The sequence below is a fragment of the Cottoperca gobio genome, chromosome 8, assembly GCF_900634415.1.
Source record: "Cottoperca gobio chromosome 8, fCotGob3.1, whole genome shotgun sequence".
In the NCBI taxonomy this organism is placed as follows: Eukaryota; Metazoa; Chordata; class Actinopteri; order Perciformes; family Bovichtidae; genus Cottoperca; species Cottoperca gobio.
Window position 1 is genome coordinate 3,544,240 of NC_041362.1, and position 15,331 is coordinate 3,559,570.

The window sequence follows — 15,331 nt, forward strand, 5'->3', positions numbered from 1 at the left end:
GCAGGTTTTAATGTATAAAGTTAAACTTTTATTTTTATAGGCATACACTGTACATAGCAGTAAACTCCATTTTGTTCATCCCTATTGAGAAAGATCTCGTTTCAAAGTGGGCTTTAATGTTTTATAAATGAAAAACAGGGTGAATAACAAATCTGGACATATAAAAAAAATAAAGATGATGAAAGATATTTTACATTCACATGTGGGGGACTTTAATATTTGGTCAAACACTGATAATTTTGCTTTTCCCATGGTTATAACCTTGCAACGGTTACCTTTTACATTTTACCTGTTAATTATGCAACACATCCACACCTTCAGCCTTTTCCTGTGTGGAATCATTTGGCACTTACAAGGAAGACATTTACTGTGTGACTTGTTAATGTATTAATTATTTCCTTCACAAAAAGTGTGAAGGCCTCAAGATCATGTAAACATGACGATAAATGTTGGATGTGCATGAACGTTGCTCAGAGTACCAATAGAATGGGTTAATGTGTAAAATGAAAAGAGGGATGAGATCTCTTCACCATCGTCTAGAGGTTACATTCAGTCAGTCGGTTTCTTGTCTTGGTTGCCTATTTTTGCAGAACAATGATATAAATGCACAATAACTTATTTCACCATAGAGACGTGGTGCTGATGCTAGCTGCTGAAAAGGTTCATAGAAGCACACACAAAGCTGTCAAACGTGGTCAAGATCTTCTGACGAACAGGCAGTGGGTAACATCACACTACATAACTGAGAGACTGCACAGAGCAGAGTCTGTCTGAAGCTAACGCTGTGGCTAACATGTTTAATGGTTTGTTTATCCAAGAGACAGCACATGCATTTCACTGATCATCATTAGGTACGATGTAAAAGCTTGCATTACGTATTGAGAGGTCAAACAAAAGCCGGTCTATAAGTACAGTAACAAAACTTCTTAGCGAGTAACACACTTGAATAATGGATAATCACAACCTCTTTGCTTTAACAAGATGAAATGAAAAAAACTAAACATGTGACCCTCTTGGAGCAGTAAGCGATACAGATTAATAGTATTTCCACTTTAAATAGTTTAATTTCATAAGCTTGGCGTATACACTCTTGCAGGTAGGTGGGTGGGTTTGGGAAGATGAGAGGGAGAGCTGACTGCTGTCACTGAAGGAGATGGTGTGGTGTCTGCAGGGAGCGCCTGCTAACAATACGGAGGGACTCTCTATTTTCAGAAGTGCACGAGAGAGGGAAGAGACTGCGACTGTTCATAGAAACTCCTCTTCTAGATGTGACGCTACAGAGAGGGACAAAACCATTAGTGGGTGGCTGAGGATTCAGGGGCAGGTGACGGAGGTAGGCATCCGGTGTAGCTAATTCATCTCTGCCTCTCTCTCGATCCCCACATATTTGAGGGCATCCGCTTGGCTGTATCTGTGGAGGGAAGATAAAGGGAAGAGTCTGAGTTAGTATACCAGGACTGCAGAAACTAGAAATTCAGTCACAATGTACACTGGCCTGATCTTTTCTGTTTTACTTTGCAGCTGATGGAGAGTCACTAAAAGGCCTGTGACTCTACCTGTAGTCGAAGAATAGCTCCTCTCCTTGTAGAATAGCTCGTTTGGCAAAGATTCCAATGCGATGGTCTCCATTTACCATTACCACTGCAATGGTAGCAAATAGCATTAGCTAAGGAAAGAACAGTTTTCATCCCTAAATGCTCAAAACTTGACTCCAAAGCAAAACAAACGCAGTCTTACCTTTTGCGTAGCAGTTGGGATTAACTGAATGATTTGCAAACCGGATTTTGTTCCCCTTTCGGGTGGCATCCACCACGAAGTCTTCAGAGAGACATGGAGTATATTAAGGATTATTTAAAATACGGTAACAGTGGTATGGTTATGAGCAGAGGAGGAGTGGGGAATACTTACCATTGTTCAAGTTGAAAAGGAAGCTAGACATGTATTTGTCATAAATCCTTCCACGTCGGTCTGCCTCATCCTGGGAGATCAGCTGCTCACACACAGGAATAATAAACACTGTAAGTACAAAACTTCAATCGAGCCGAGAGCTTTAAGATATATGAATGTTTTTAATCTGACTTAAACTGCATGGACTCGCCTCTCCGCAGTATTCAGAGATGAACTCATTCTTCTGAACTGACTCTTTGATGAAGGTGCCCCATCCTGCCACATCTGATGGAGCCAAAAGCAGGTGCTGAGAGAAGTCAGATAAAGGTTAGGACACACCACGTCATAGGAGTGATCTCCAGAATAACGAACATCATGTTTGAAATATTTAACCATTTAGACCTTCAAGTGTCCTTGTGTACCTTTTTTAGCCCCCTCTGGATGCTGCAGTTCTTGCAGGAGATCATTTTGCTGTCCCAGTGCTCTGCAGTGCCGCAGCTCATGCACAGATCCGGGTCACATTCCCTCACAGCCAGGTAGCAGGGACACTGCTTAGTGTTGCACTGTGTCTTACACCTGCAGCCCGGGAAGCGGTTCTGGCCTGGAAAGCATTAGAAACACACACAGCTGCTATGAAAGGGAGACATGCTGAGGAGGTTTATGAGCAAACTGCAAGCAGCAATACAGGAAGATGATACATTATATGAATTTGCCGAACAGAGTTTAATAATGATAAATAATTCCATCTCGAAACGCAGTTTCAACTCTCAGGTTGAGTAATGCTGAGAAGCCCATCACTCAGAGACCTCTGCTGGCAGATATGCTGAAATACAATTTTGCAGAGTGAAACACAACACCCTCCGGGCAGATGAGCGGAACGATCAGGCAAGAATAACCAAAATGTCTTTCCAGAAGCCTCTTGCTTGGGGAAAACTGTTCCCAACAAGAGCTACAGGCAGCATTTGTCTTCTCTGTCGTGCCGGGTTTAAACCCTCCCAGTCCCAGCCCGTGTGGGTTTGATGTGTGTGTATCATCAAGCATTGTTTAGCTGGAGCTGTCTGACTCATACTGATGGTGGAGATGGTGTTGTATATCAGGCACAGAGCCTGTCACATCCCTTTGATTTCTCTCCAGGTCTTTAGAGCACACACATGTGCAACCGGGGTTGTTTCCTGTTTGGCCCCGGCTCTCCCCTGCTACGGGAAAGGGCGAGGTAACAGTCGGGTAGGGAGGAGGGGCGAGAGAAGGTGACCGAACCACAACTAATGAAGCAAAATCATCTTTTCCAAACCAGAGTAAAAATATTTACTTCATCTTATCCCCTTTCTCTGTTGTAAACTCTCCAGAGGACAAAATACAAAATGCATTCCTCCACCAAGTGGCCATTTTGGAAAATACAGTTCTGGGTCAATGCTGCTGCAGAGAACGCCTCATTGTGAATGCAGCTCTGTATTAAACAGACACCCACCTATCCTGGCCAGAGGACAGTTTCTCCTCTGACTGCTGCCAGAACACTGCAGAATCATTTTACATTCTGCTGCCCTGCTCTATTGTGGCCTGGAAAAAGGGCTTTAAGGCTTTCAGTGGAAAATGTGGTCATGACAAACAATTTCCCTTTAGCATTACAAGGCAGACAGAACTACTTATGTGTTTTTGTGTGCGCAAGAAGGAAATAAACATAGAGTTCATGAGAGCACGGTCACTCAGGTGAATAAGAAAGGTGACACTCACACTCCTGCTCGCACTGGCAGAACTTCTCACAGAAATTCTGGCTCATCACACATGGGCAGGAGCTGTCGCATGGATGGTCGGGGTGATCACATGGTTGGTATTTGTACACCTGATTGGACGAGTTATCTGGAGCAACAGAGGAGACAAAGCGTTGAGAATGGCACAATACACTGTGTTGTATTTCAGGTTTTGTTTTTAGGTGAACATACCTTTCTTTAGCTGAATCTTAGCCCATAACCTGCCACATTAAAGAAACACAATGACGGGGTTAAAAAGTCCTCTAACTTGTTCCGCACCGCTTCAGTTCATTTACTTTTCATTGCTTATTAAGTGACACAAATTGAAGTGTGACAGTAAAACCAAATGCAGTTTCCACACAGAATAACCCTTATCTCTGTGTGACTAATTATTTATTTGAATTGATCTATTCAGGGAAGTTTCACAGAGGGCCAAGATCCTTTTTGCAAGAGGTCGTGTCATGATCATGTTCCATTGCTCAGAAAATGGTGGTGAAGAGAGGGAGAATAATGCTGATATCATGCCTGTGTTTCCGTTTCTTCTTCTGGGGCGCGATGCCTCCATCAACCAAAGGAACACGATGGACCAGGACCTCCTTCACCGCAAACTCGTACACCTGTGGGAAGAGAAAATGACAGAAACAACATCCTGCTTATTAATCAGTGTGTTGTTGTGCCTTCTCAAATCTGAAACGTAATGACGATTACATCACAGAAAATCCTTCGCCCTCCATCCTCTGTTATCACAACTCCACTGCAGAGACCACACATACACATGAGTCTGTGTGCACACACACTCAACCGCTTCTGGCTGCCAAAACCCAGATTTGGCCTCTTCCCTAGGACACAGACATACATAATGATGCAGCTGTTTTCAGCATTTCCGCTCAGTTAAGCAGTGGGCGTGGTGCTCTGGATACCAGCAGCAACGTGACAGACAGTCCAAAACACACTCAGGTCGGGCCATGTGACCAGAGGCTGCTTCAACATGTTTAAAATATGTTAAATATTTGTTGTGCCTGCTCTTTACTGCGTGTTTTGTTCTCAATAGTAAAAGTTTCAAAGTCTAATTTAGAGTCAGTTGGAATATGTTTCTCCATATGTCTTGTTATGATCGGCCCATACGACATGAGTCATGTTTGACATAAGTCTGGGAATGTCTACGGTTGAACGACAGCATCACGAGAGAATATGAGAGACGCCACATCTGGTAAGAGTCCTTGTTTATGGTGCCACATGCCATTCTCTCTGTACTCAGCCCAATTACTCACACCATAAAACCACAGGCACAGGATGCATGTGTTATTTCACTCGCGCTGACGCAAACGCGACAGAAATCAGCAACGTAATTATGTCGTCTCATTTCAAAACAGTCAAAACATCGGTTTTAGATTTTCTTTTAATAATAAATCATTTAAAATTTGAAATACATGTTATAGCTAGCGAAAAACAGATGACACCTAACGACTCACAATTACTGCACATTACATTTCACCTGTCCATCCAGGAGTGCAATGCTAAACATTTTACCTCCTTGCAGTTCTTGGTACCGATGAGGCGAGCGATGGAGCAGAAGTTGTTGAAGTATGTGCCGTGTAGCACTCTGAACAGGGACTCCTCCGCCCCGCTCCACTGGACCACACAGCTCGTCTCCCCGTCATCAACCCCTGGACGCAGCTTGGTGGGAGTCTGGCATCGCGAATTCTCCTCTATCACACACACAGAAAAACACTTTAGTATAACTGACCAATTAATTTTGGAAGTCTTCTTTTTAAATCTACCAATATGCAGCTGCGCACACACACTTTGTTTTGCAGAAGGCTTTTGACAGCTTTATATCCGTAATGCTAATTTAACACGGACACATACAGCTATTTCTGGGTGCCATTTTTGTGTATCTGCATGTAGACACTGCATGTGTGTGTTGGCTTTTTGGATATTCAAGACTGATGCTCATACACCCACAGCTCGAGGTAGAGAGCTGAATGTTGCTTGGCAACAGGCTGAATGCAGCATTGCTGTGGCCACATGCTTCAGCACTGGATATCTATATTAATCTGCTTCAACAATCTGTTTTTTTCCACATTAACACGTGCAAGAGAGTCTGCTGAGTCACTGGTTGAGCTCGAGCGGTTTCCAAAACTAACAGAGACTTCCAGTGAGGCACTGATGGCGATGAACAACAACCTGAGAGCTCCAGGGGAGAAGGGGACAATAAAGAACGAGAGGAGATTACTCTTATTTCCCTCCCGCTGCTCCCCACATGAACATGTCAACAGAATTGAAAAAGAAAAAACTAAAAAACCACAGTAAGAGGAGTGGGAGAGGGAAGAAAGTGTTTATGTTGGGGCTGAAGCATGCAAAACTAATGGCTGGTTTATTTTGCTTGGCAAGAGAGAGCTGATATTGAGACGAGATGGAAGGAGGGAGACAGAGCAGGATATCACTTTTAGGCTATCATCTTTGGCCGAATTTCACTTTTCTGAAGGGCTGCAGTCAGTCGGGGCAGACTTCCAGGAAGGGAGGGATCTGTGAGAGGTTTTGGTAAATGATGTATGAGGCCTCAAAGATTCACTTTCGAGAAGCTGGGACAATAGAAATGGGCAATATAAAGCAATAAGTGAAAGTAAAAACTATAAAATAAGAAACATATAGTTAAACTGAACCTTGTTCATGCTTAGAGTACATAGAGGTGGTTTCAAAAGCAGCTCCAAACTCAGTTCCTTTAAGTCTTACCGGAGGAGGAAGTGGCTTCATGGTCACTCTCTTGTACTTCCTCAGCAGATGCAGACGGTCCAGGACAGCTGGAGCTGGTGGGGCGCTGCTGCCTTTGGCGCCTCCGAGACTTTGGTGACCGCAGCATATTTTGATCCACAAACTCTTTAGCCCCTTTCTTCAGAAGAGGACGGGGGACAGAAAAAACAACCAAGTGTAAACAACAAGACGCAGCATGTACTACAGAATGTATGAAGAGGTTAAATAATTGTGAGGTTGGCATACCTGTAACAGGAAGCAGTCTACGCCACATGGTTCAGTCTCTATGCGGATCTCCTTTATCTTCCTCTTGTAAACATTGGGTGTAGCATGGAAAGCTTTATGAAAAGAAATGTTTGTAATTAGTAATGTAATCCTTTGGGTTACAAAAACAAATAATCTAATCAGAATACTTTTTGGATAAATCAAACATTGAAAAAATGTGACTTCCACAAATATTACTTTTTCTCTTTAAACATCTCAAAACAATAAAATAAAATAAAATGCATCTAGCATATTCAGCATTTACTACTAGTTATTTGTTTTTGAAATCTGGTTTGGTAATCCCAATTACATGTAACCCATTACTACCTAACCCTGCTCTATATATCATGTACCCGAGGTGCAAACAAAGAGCTGGGAAGTCATACAATGATCATATTGTATTTCATCACAATCTCACTGAGAAACTAAATGAGAAATAATAATAATAAATATAAATCAAGCCATTACGGTGGAGGAAACAGTCGTATTTAAAGCAACGTCTGCAGAAGAGCGTGTGGAAGGAGTGTAACGACTGCTCCCGCTGTACAGACTTAGCAAAAGGTCCGTCTAGGTTTGGGGTGCAGAGTGGGGGCAGCTTAACCGGGCGCGGGGGCTCCAAGAGGCCCTTGTACCTGTGGAGGTGACAGGGAGAGTTTTAGCAGTCATATATAACATGTGCACAGTTATTTTACCACAGCATTAGTATCATTTGAACATGTTGCTGGGTGAAGCTGGAGGTGTTTGTTTTCTGAGTGAAGCTCTTTCAGATGCTGATGCAACTGCTCTTTTGAGTCAGAGAGCCTGAGAGGGAGCCGCCATTATTACTCTCCTCCCTGACAGCTTGCGTCTCCATGGTGAACACTAAGCAACGGCCTGTTCAGCATTGTGCACATAGATTCCCAGTTAACTGCACTTTTCTTACTTTTCCTTCAGCTCCTCCGTGGTGCCCTTATAAGGGAACATTGAGGCGATGGCTGTAAATATCTTATCGTTGGGGACCTTCTTGCTGCTGGACAGGTCCCTCACTTGAGACAGAAAGAGAGTTGATTATACAAATAACACCGTTTTGTCCACACATCAGGTTTTGATGATACATATTCATGTCATCACGTTTTCCTAATGCTCAAGGCAAGATCAATAACATGTTAGAAAATACAAACGTCATTCATGGATGTGTTTGTGTACCAGTACCTGAATGACTCCGTAGCCAGGTGTGCCTCCATTTCACTATCACTAAGTGTTGGCAGAGTGTGCAAACAGTCTAGTTTCCCATAAAGCTTAGAAAGAGAGGTCATTAAGTTCTGTAATTATACACCATAATAATACACCATATCAGTGTCATGGACAGACAGGTTCCCTCACACACTGCCCATGCAGGGACACAGGGGCAGCTTTAAAGTAAACAATGCCTGTGCATGGGCTGCTGTGGCAGGGCGACCTTGTGGCAGCTGTAGTGTCATGAGAGGAACACTACCAGCCTTGTTCATGTTGCAGCCCTCTTGTTCTGTCACGGGACAAAGTCTGAACCATTGACTATTAGATGACATCACATATTGGTTTGTGGAATACAGTTGTGAAACCTTGGCTTCTAGTTATAAGACGAAAACACAGAGAGCACCAAGCGTGGACAATGCCGAGGTAGTGAGGTGTCAATCACAAGGTAGCTCCACCCTAATTACTTTAAATGAGACCATGTTTGACTAAATGAACATCATGTTTATTGAAGAAGACTTGAAACTAGCAATTGAGAACATAAACTCAGTAGGAAAAATGTTTACCGAGGTCATAAATCAACTTAGAAATAGGGTCATTTTCTCGTTGACTTCTATACAATCTGGCTTATTTTTGATCCCAATGGATTCGTCTCTGCTGGCCATTAGAAAGAAGACAAGTTTAAGGCACTTGGCTTCACTTTTCAGAACCTTGCTCACCCTCAGTAGTGCTCCTCCTCTTCCTCCTGATGAATGCTGCAGCACCAGGTTTGGTCTCTTCTGAACCCTCCGCTGAGCTCCTCCTCATCACTCTCTCGTCCTCCTTCTTTCCCGTCACCTCTATCGCCGCCGTTGTCACCGCTGCTTCCTCCTCTTCCTCTTCCTCGTGGTCCGAGTACTGGCACAAGGCCTCCACCAGCTCTTTAAAGACCTCGTCGTTGATAAACCCCCCCTCTGGGATACAAATAACATGTCAGAACCTAACAAGTGCCAACATCTTTAATATTTTTGTTTTCACACGCTTCCAGAAAAGATATCATCAGCATATAATAAACCCCTAGTCCCGAAAAAAGATGCTAGATTATGGGATGTGTGCAGACATCCTAATTCAACACACCTCTGTCACCATGGACACCATCGTAGTTATCGATGAGTTCCTCTAAGAAGGCCTCGTCCTGGTCCAGCACCTCATCACCCATGTATGGGATGTTGTGGAGGAACGTGTCATCCTCCACCTAACAAACAAAAACTCCTGTCAAGACAGGAATGCGACCATACCTGCTGTTGGCACATGTCAAACCACCTCCTGTGATGACCTACACCTGAACACGTGTTGTAGTTCACACAATGTCCACATGGTCCTGCCTCTGGACATTTTAAGTCCAACAAATGTACACAAGTGGAGTAGACATATAAGAAATGTAAACCAAGTTGTGTTGCAAGAGCAGTGTGTGTTTATGTCCTGTGAGCCTTTTTCCAGTGAAAAACATGTATTTCAAAATAAAACCTTATTTGGCATATAGGGTGCTTTTAACTTGATGTCATGCGTTCTTGAGTTTCTCCAACTGGTTTAGATGTTCCTTCGATTTAATCAACTCACAGAGGACCGTGTCCGTTTCCATTGAACACACGTACATCTTTAAAATTGGAATCAGGTGAATGAGTAAAATAATATCTAAAGTGAGCTATGCACCTGTAACAACACAATGTTGTTTATGTCATACCATGAAGTTGTGCTGCAGAGGCGACCAGGAGTACATGAAGGGGATCCCTGCCACTGTTGACAGTGGTCTCATGGCAATGGCTTGAGCTTTGAATTCTGGGAAGCCAAACTCCACTGTACACATCTGTAAGAGAGCCAGAGTTGGATTAGGGGTGACAAGACAATAGAACAGACCTCAGTATTATTTGACAACTTTATTACTATATAATCAAAGGCATACAGCTCCACCCCAAACAGAAAATAAACCCCGTCAACCCAATAATGCGACCCTGACAGAACAAGGGAAGAGAAACATTCTGTCCTGCCCTCAGGCTGTTTGTTTGATGAGCTCCCACAGGACCAGAACATTGAGCCAGAAATTGAGATTGTAAAATCTTACAAGTGCCTGGGTGTTAATCTGAACAATAAACGGGACTGGTCCGACAATTCTGTAGCCGTTTACAAGAAAGGACCGTTTTGAGGACAATGGTGTCATTAGCCATCTTTTTTGGTGTCTTCTGCTTGGGCAACGGCATCTTGGCTGCTGACAGACTAGTATGGAAGGCCAGCTCTGTCCTGGGGAGCCCTCTGGACACTGTGGAGGTGGTGGGAGACAGGAGAATGATGGCCAAGCTGTTATCCCTTTTGGACAACATGTGCCACCCCCTTCAGGACACTTTGTCAGCACTGGGTAGGTCGTTCAGTGACAGGCTGCTTCACCTGTGTCTGACGGAGGCATGCCGCAGGTCCTTCCTTCCTGCAGCGGTCAGACTGTGCAATCACCACAGTCCTCGGTAGGCCACCACAGACACACCAATAATGACTGTAATACCACTGTTGTGCAACTTTATATATATTATAGTTATTACTACCTGCTAGTTCACTTACTTTTATTATGCTGCGACTTATTTCCACCATGGTTGTTTACTTATTTTATATATTACTACACATGTTTGCTGTTTGTATTTAATATGTTAGCCTACTCATTTCATTGTCTTTCACCGTTTGCTGTTGTAACATTGTACATTTGTTACTCGTCCCGTAAAGGATTTATGATTCTGATTCTGAGAAACCACTTTTAGATCCATTTCTGGCACACAGCTTTGTCCTGAGATATTTTAGTAACACCTGACATTCAGGTGAGAATCAGAGCAGAACACTGATGCTGGTGAAGAGGATGCAACATGATGGAGACGAGCATGGTATGTGAAGTTATATGTTGCGCGCACACACACACACACACACACACACACACACACACACACACACACACACACACACACACACACACACACACACACACACAGACACCTTCTTGTTGGCCAGAGGTCCACCAGACGTTGACAGAGGAATGGTCTGAATCCTGAGTCTGGACCACTCTGCATTCAGGAGATTTGTCTTCTCCTCAATATTTTGCCTGTTGGACATGAACAGGGTCTGGAATCAAACAGAACAAAGAGCAAGTCACACACACTGTAAGACACATACACACACACAGTGAGTGTAGCATGTAAAACACACATCTACTGCAGAAATGTGAATAATTGTGTTGACCCACCTTGACCTCCTCTACTTTTTTAAGGCGTTTTAATTGGCGAAGGCGCATATACTCAGACTTGACCCTCCGTCTCCACTCTAGTAAGCTGCGGGAGGGTACAAAGGAGGAAGGTGGAGGTTTTGGGGTTGCTGGGGCAGCAGCGGCACCAGGAGCTGGAGTTGCAACAGCTGTTTCCTCCATGACTCTTTAAAAAGACAGAGATAGTCAGTCCAACATCATCACATCTTTTAGGAATTTCCTATAGTGCATCAGTTTTCACCACCTATTCTATCACAATAATTCTCAATAATACAACTAATAGGTATTGGTATAACTCATAGTTTTGTTGTTATACACTATCAGTCCCTTTCTGCAATGTATGTGTAATAAGTATTTATTACTATATACAGTAAGTGCACTAACATACTCTCCCTATGGATCTCACAGACATAGCACTTCCTCCTTCACACTCACTGGAAGCCTATTTTAAAAGAGTGCCCCCCTCTGTTGGCAAAACAAAACTGACGTGTAAAAAAAATGCCTTCATCACTGGAGCTTTAAACTGCTCAGTGCAAGACCGTAGCTCCTTTTTTTTTTTTAATCATAGACGACAACTGAGCAAATAATGACCGAACAGACTCATCGTGTGCACGCACATAAGTAAAGTCTCTAATAATGGAGCAGCACGGGGTATCCACATTGCTCAGGAGTGGGCGTGCCTCTTCAAAAAACAACATGAAGCAGAGCAGAAAAGTGCGTAGTACAGTTTTACTGTGCTTTATAAAGACCTTAGTGAACATCAACTTCCATATGCGAGCTAAAGCAGAATCACAAATAAGTACAAAGACAAAACTGAGCTCGGAAAACTGCTACACTGCATTTCTTTCCTGGACTATGAGTCGTGCACATGTTTCAGCCACAGCTATGAAGTGCGCTACGTCCTGGAGCTGCAGCCCTGTAGAGACTGAGTAACAGTATCCATTTAAATGTGTAAAGACGTGCGCACCGAGCCCCACAATGACAGCACGGTATTCCAGCGGACGCGTGTGCACGTCTACCTCTAGCCTACAACCAGTGTCGCAGTTATTAAATACCTTCAAATCCACGGCTTGAGTCCTATTTGTCGCGAAGAGACTGCAAAGAGATCAAGTCACTGTCTGATTTTTTTTTAACAGTCGAGAGATCCGGAGCAATTAAAGGTTTGCTTTGCTATGGATCTGACGCAGATATCGTCTCCGCACGGCGAGGGGATCGCAGAGAAATCCCTACGTTATCCATGGGCATGGTGCTGGAGGTTGTTGTTGTTGTAGCTTACAAATAGCTGCGCACTTGGCTTTGTCGAGCCAACCCGAGCAGGAGGGTGACGTCTTTATTATGATCACAGCCTTTCCTAGCCGAGGAGGATTTATTACTATTCTGCGTCTAGGGAATAAAAAGTAGCGTGGAGCAGCAGCCACAGCACAGCCATTTACACGCACGCACAGGAACTGATGCAACTGTCCAGAGTACTAGATCGCCATCTAAATGCGTGAAGGCATGACGCTGTATGGGGTTTGATCGGCGTATTAATGCAAAGATTAAAATAAATAAATAAATGAATCTCACATAAATATTTTAGTGTTTTTTTTTTAAAAAGCAAAACAAATAAACTGCTCACAGACCCAGAGAATATATTCACCTATTATTACTAATTACATCGATTGTGCAGATTGTGTAGATAAAATAAAGTGTAGACAAATATTAAGAATGAAAAATGATCAATACCTAGTTGAAAACTCCTTCAGTGGAGTTCTATCGGATGGAAAACTGTTCAGTTGTTGTTCTGCATTCCTCCTCCAGGGAGAGCCCGACGCATTTTATTCTCTTTCTACAGAGAGGGCTGGATGACCGTCATCAGGCCACTGATGCCATCACGTACTCTACGTCAAATCCTCATTTACACAACTTCAGTTGCAAACATGACAAAAGTATGTTTTTGGTTTGTGTTGAGTTTTAAGAAATAATCAGCACGATGAGGAGAAGGAGCTTCATCATTTAAAACCAGAATGTACACATAAATCCCTGAACAATGCATCTCTGTGGAAACAGGAAATATATATATATTTAATTAAGCAACATACATTCCAGAATACTTGAATATTTCTGCATCTTTTAACTCTTTTAATTATTTTCTCATTAAAGGAAAATATTTAAATTCCTAATTTTAATAATTATTAAAAATGTTCTGTTTCAGGATTTAAATCCTCCACACCAGACTCTCAGACTACAACAAACAATATGACAAACAACGCAACAATATACTTACACAAATAATCACAAGTCAACTTTTTATTTACACAAAATCTCCTTTGTTGACCAGAATTTATGTATTTTTAAAAGAGTTAACTGAATCTTGCACTCGATCCTCTGCAAGCTTGTTCCACAGCACAAAGTCTGCAGGCTACATTTAGTTTTATACGTCAGAGAGAAGAACAACATATTTCAAAGGGCTTTGAGATATGAATTGGCAAAGCGTCTATATAGAGTTATTTCTCAACTCTAGAGGGTGTGTACCAAACACCTCATCTTTAAGGGGTGTCTGGTTAGGAAGATACAACTAGAAGTAGGGACTCTAACTTCATTTTAATTTATTGTTATTATAGTAGGTGTTGAACTTGGATGTTGTGGATATACAAGGGCAACAAGTCAAATATCATTTTAGGGATAGGATTGTTGGCTGTTAAATGCAACCCTGCATCATGTCTAAAAGGTTGTAACAACATAGATGATAGTTATTCTGTTAATATTTACAACTGTTTAGTTTATATTCGAATGTTTCTTTTCTCTCCAAATGAACCTTTAGCCGGAGAGACAAAAGAAACCACATAAATGTTACTCGTCTTGCACATGAGATAGCACTTATTAACTACTTTCCATCCCATGAAACTCAGTGTGTTGCTCTCTGATCAGCGTGCAGTAATTATGCAAAAGTATCTGATCTGATATAACATGTTGGTCCCGTCTACAGTACAGTAGCTTGTGCCATGTTGATGCCGACCTCTCAAACAAAAGCACAAAACACACAGAGGAAGATAGTCTTGGGGAGCATGGTGGTTATCAGCAGGAAGCTTTTAATTCTGTTTAATGTCAACATTGTGTGTTGGTCTTGGCACTTCATATATGGTGCAGCTTTTGTGATCTGGGACAAAGGCTTGGAGATAAACTTTCACTTATTCTACCTTCCCCTCAACACAACATTTAAAGTAATCTCCTTGCAGACAAATCCATTCATCTATTTAACTCACTCACAGATTTATTTATGTCTGTTTGCGTGACTTTTAAATGTCAGTCAGTTCCATAGAACATAAAACGAGTGGCCTCCTTTTTCTAGAATAAAATGTGAAAGCAATTTTGGCCCTGAGCTAGCTGGCTCTCTCCCTAGTCCAGCAGCTGAGGAAGAGCACTCATCCTTCAGTGACGTGGGATGAGTGCATCAGCTCCATACTGGAGATCCCTGACGCCTCCTCTTACCAACGCAGACTGACGTCAGAACCAGAGGTGGTGGGAAGGGGGTGCTCGTCCTCAGCGCTGATGGTGTAACAAAGCGCAGATACAAACAACATATTACTCACTCACCAGTAGTAATATACTGCATAGGAAATCCCAGGCTCTACAACAAAACCCCCGGAAAGTCTTTGAGCATCCAACCGCATATGTGAAGAGTTGTTTTTGTGGCGCCAGATGGACTTGCACTACATCTGATAGGTTGCCTCAAGTGATGTCACTTGAGTCGGCCATTGTTGAGGCTGCAGGTTTAAAAATCTTGCACATCGTCTCTTCTTGAGGCGACGTTAGACGTTACTAGCATACTGTAACACACCCAAATCTCCAACCACAAGAAGTCTGCGGTCGAGTTGCATTGTGGGTAATGGAGGTGCCAGGTTTTTAAGAAAAATGCATGGAATTAACGAGACGGTATCTGGTTCTTATGCATTCATTTAGATTGAGTACTCTTTTAAATATTATTTGTACTTTCATTAACTGCTAGTTAAATATATATACATATGTTTTCATGTACCTGTTGAATATAGACTAGATTTATAGATTTGTGTAAATGCTAAATGTATTTTCTCACAACAGTTTGGAGGAATGTTAGTCTGCTTGTACATATACAGTTATGGCTATTTAGTCAGAGGCCTTTGTGGAGTACTTACCTATGGGGGTACATGTTTTGTTTATTTAGGCTACT

The 15,331-nt window shown here is 42.5% G+C and overlaps 1 protein-coding gene across 4 annotated transcripts; it reads right to left on the reverse strand.

Moving 5' to 3' along the window:
* Positions 1 to 5: 5 nt before the first annotated feature.
* Positions 6 to 12,968, reverse strand: ezh1 (enhancer of zeste 1 polycomb repressive complex 2 subunit). Of its 4 annotated transcripts, none has more exons than XR_003832638.1 (20): positions 12,198 to 12,631; positions 11,125 to 11,308; positions 10,878 to 11,003; positions 9,589 to 9,711; positions 8,982 to 9,099; positions 8,585 to 8,818; positions 7,576 to 7,678; positions 7,122 to 7,285; positions 6,636 to 6,727; positions 6,372 to 6,528; positions 5,166 to 5,344; positions 4,161 to 4,252; positions 3,828 to 3,856; positions 3,619 to 3,744; positions 2,310 to 2,488; positions 2,099 to 2,194; positions 1,909 to 1,990; positions 1,738 to 1,818; positions 1,496 to 1,641; positions 6 to 1,411 (listed from the first exon to the last, which is right to left on the reverse strand). XR_003832638.1 is itself a non-coding variant. In XM_029437543.1 (20 exons), the coding sequence occupies exons 2-20, from the start codon at positions 11,302 to 11,304 to the stop codon at positions 1,351 to 1,353; spliced, it is 2,307 nt and encodes a 768-aa protein (XP_029293403.1). In that variant the 5' UTR covers positions 11,305 to 11,308; positions 12,868 to 12,968; the 3' UTR covers positions 6 to 1,350. The 4 variants fall into 4 exon arrangements, 3 of the variants coding, with proteins under 3 accessions (XP_029293403.1, XP_029293402.1, XP_029293404.1); XM_029437543.1 differs by lacking the exon at positions 12,198 to 12,631 and adding an exon at positions 12,868 to 12,968 and having other exon boundaries at positions 1,557 to 1,641; XM_029437542.1 differs by having other exon boundaries at positions 1,557 to 1,641; positions 12,198 to 12,630.
* Positions 12,969 to 15,331: the final 2,363 nt, after the last annotated feature.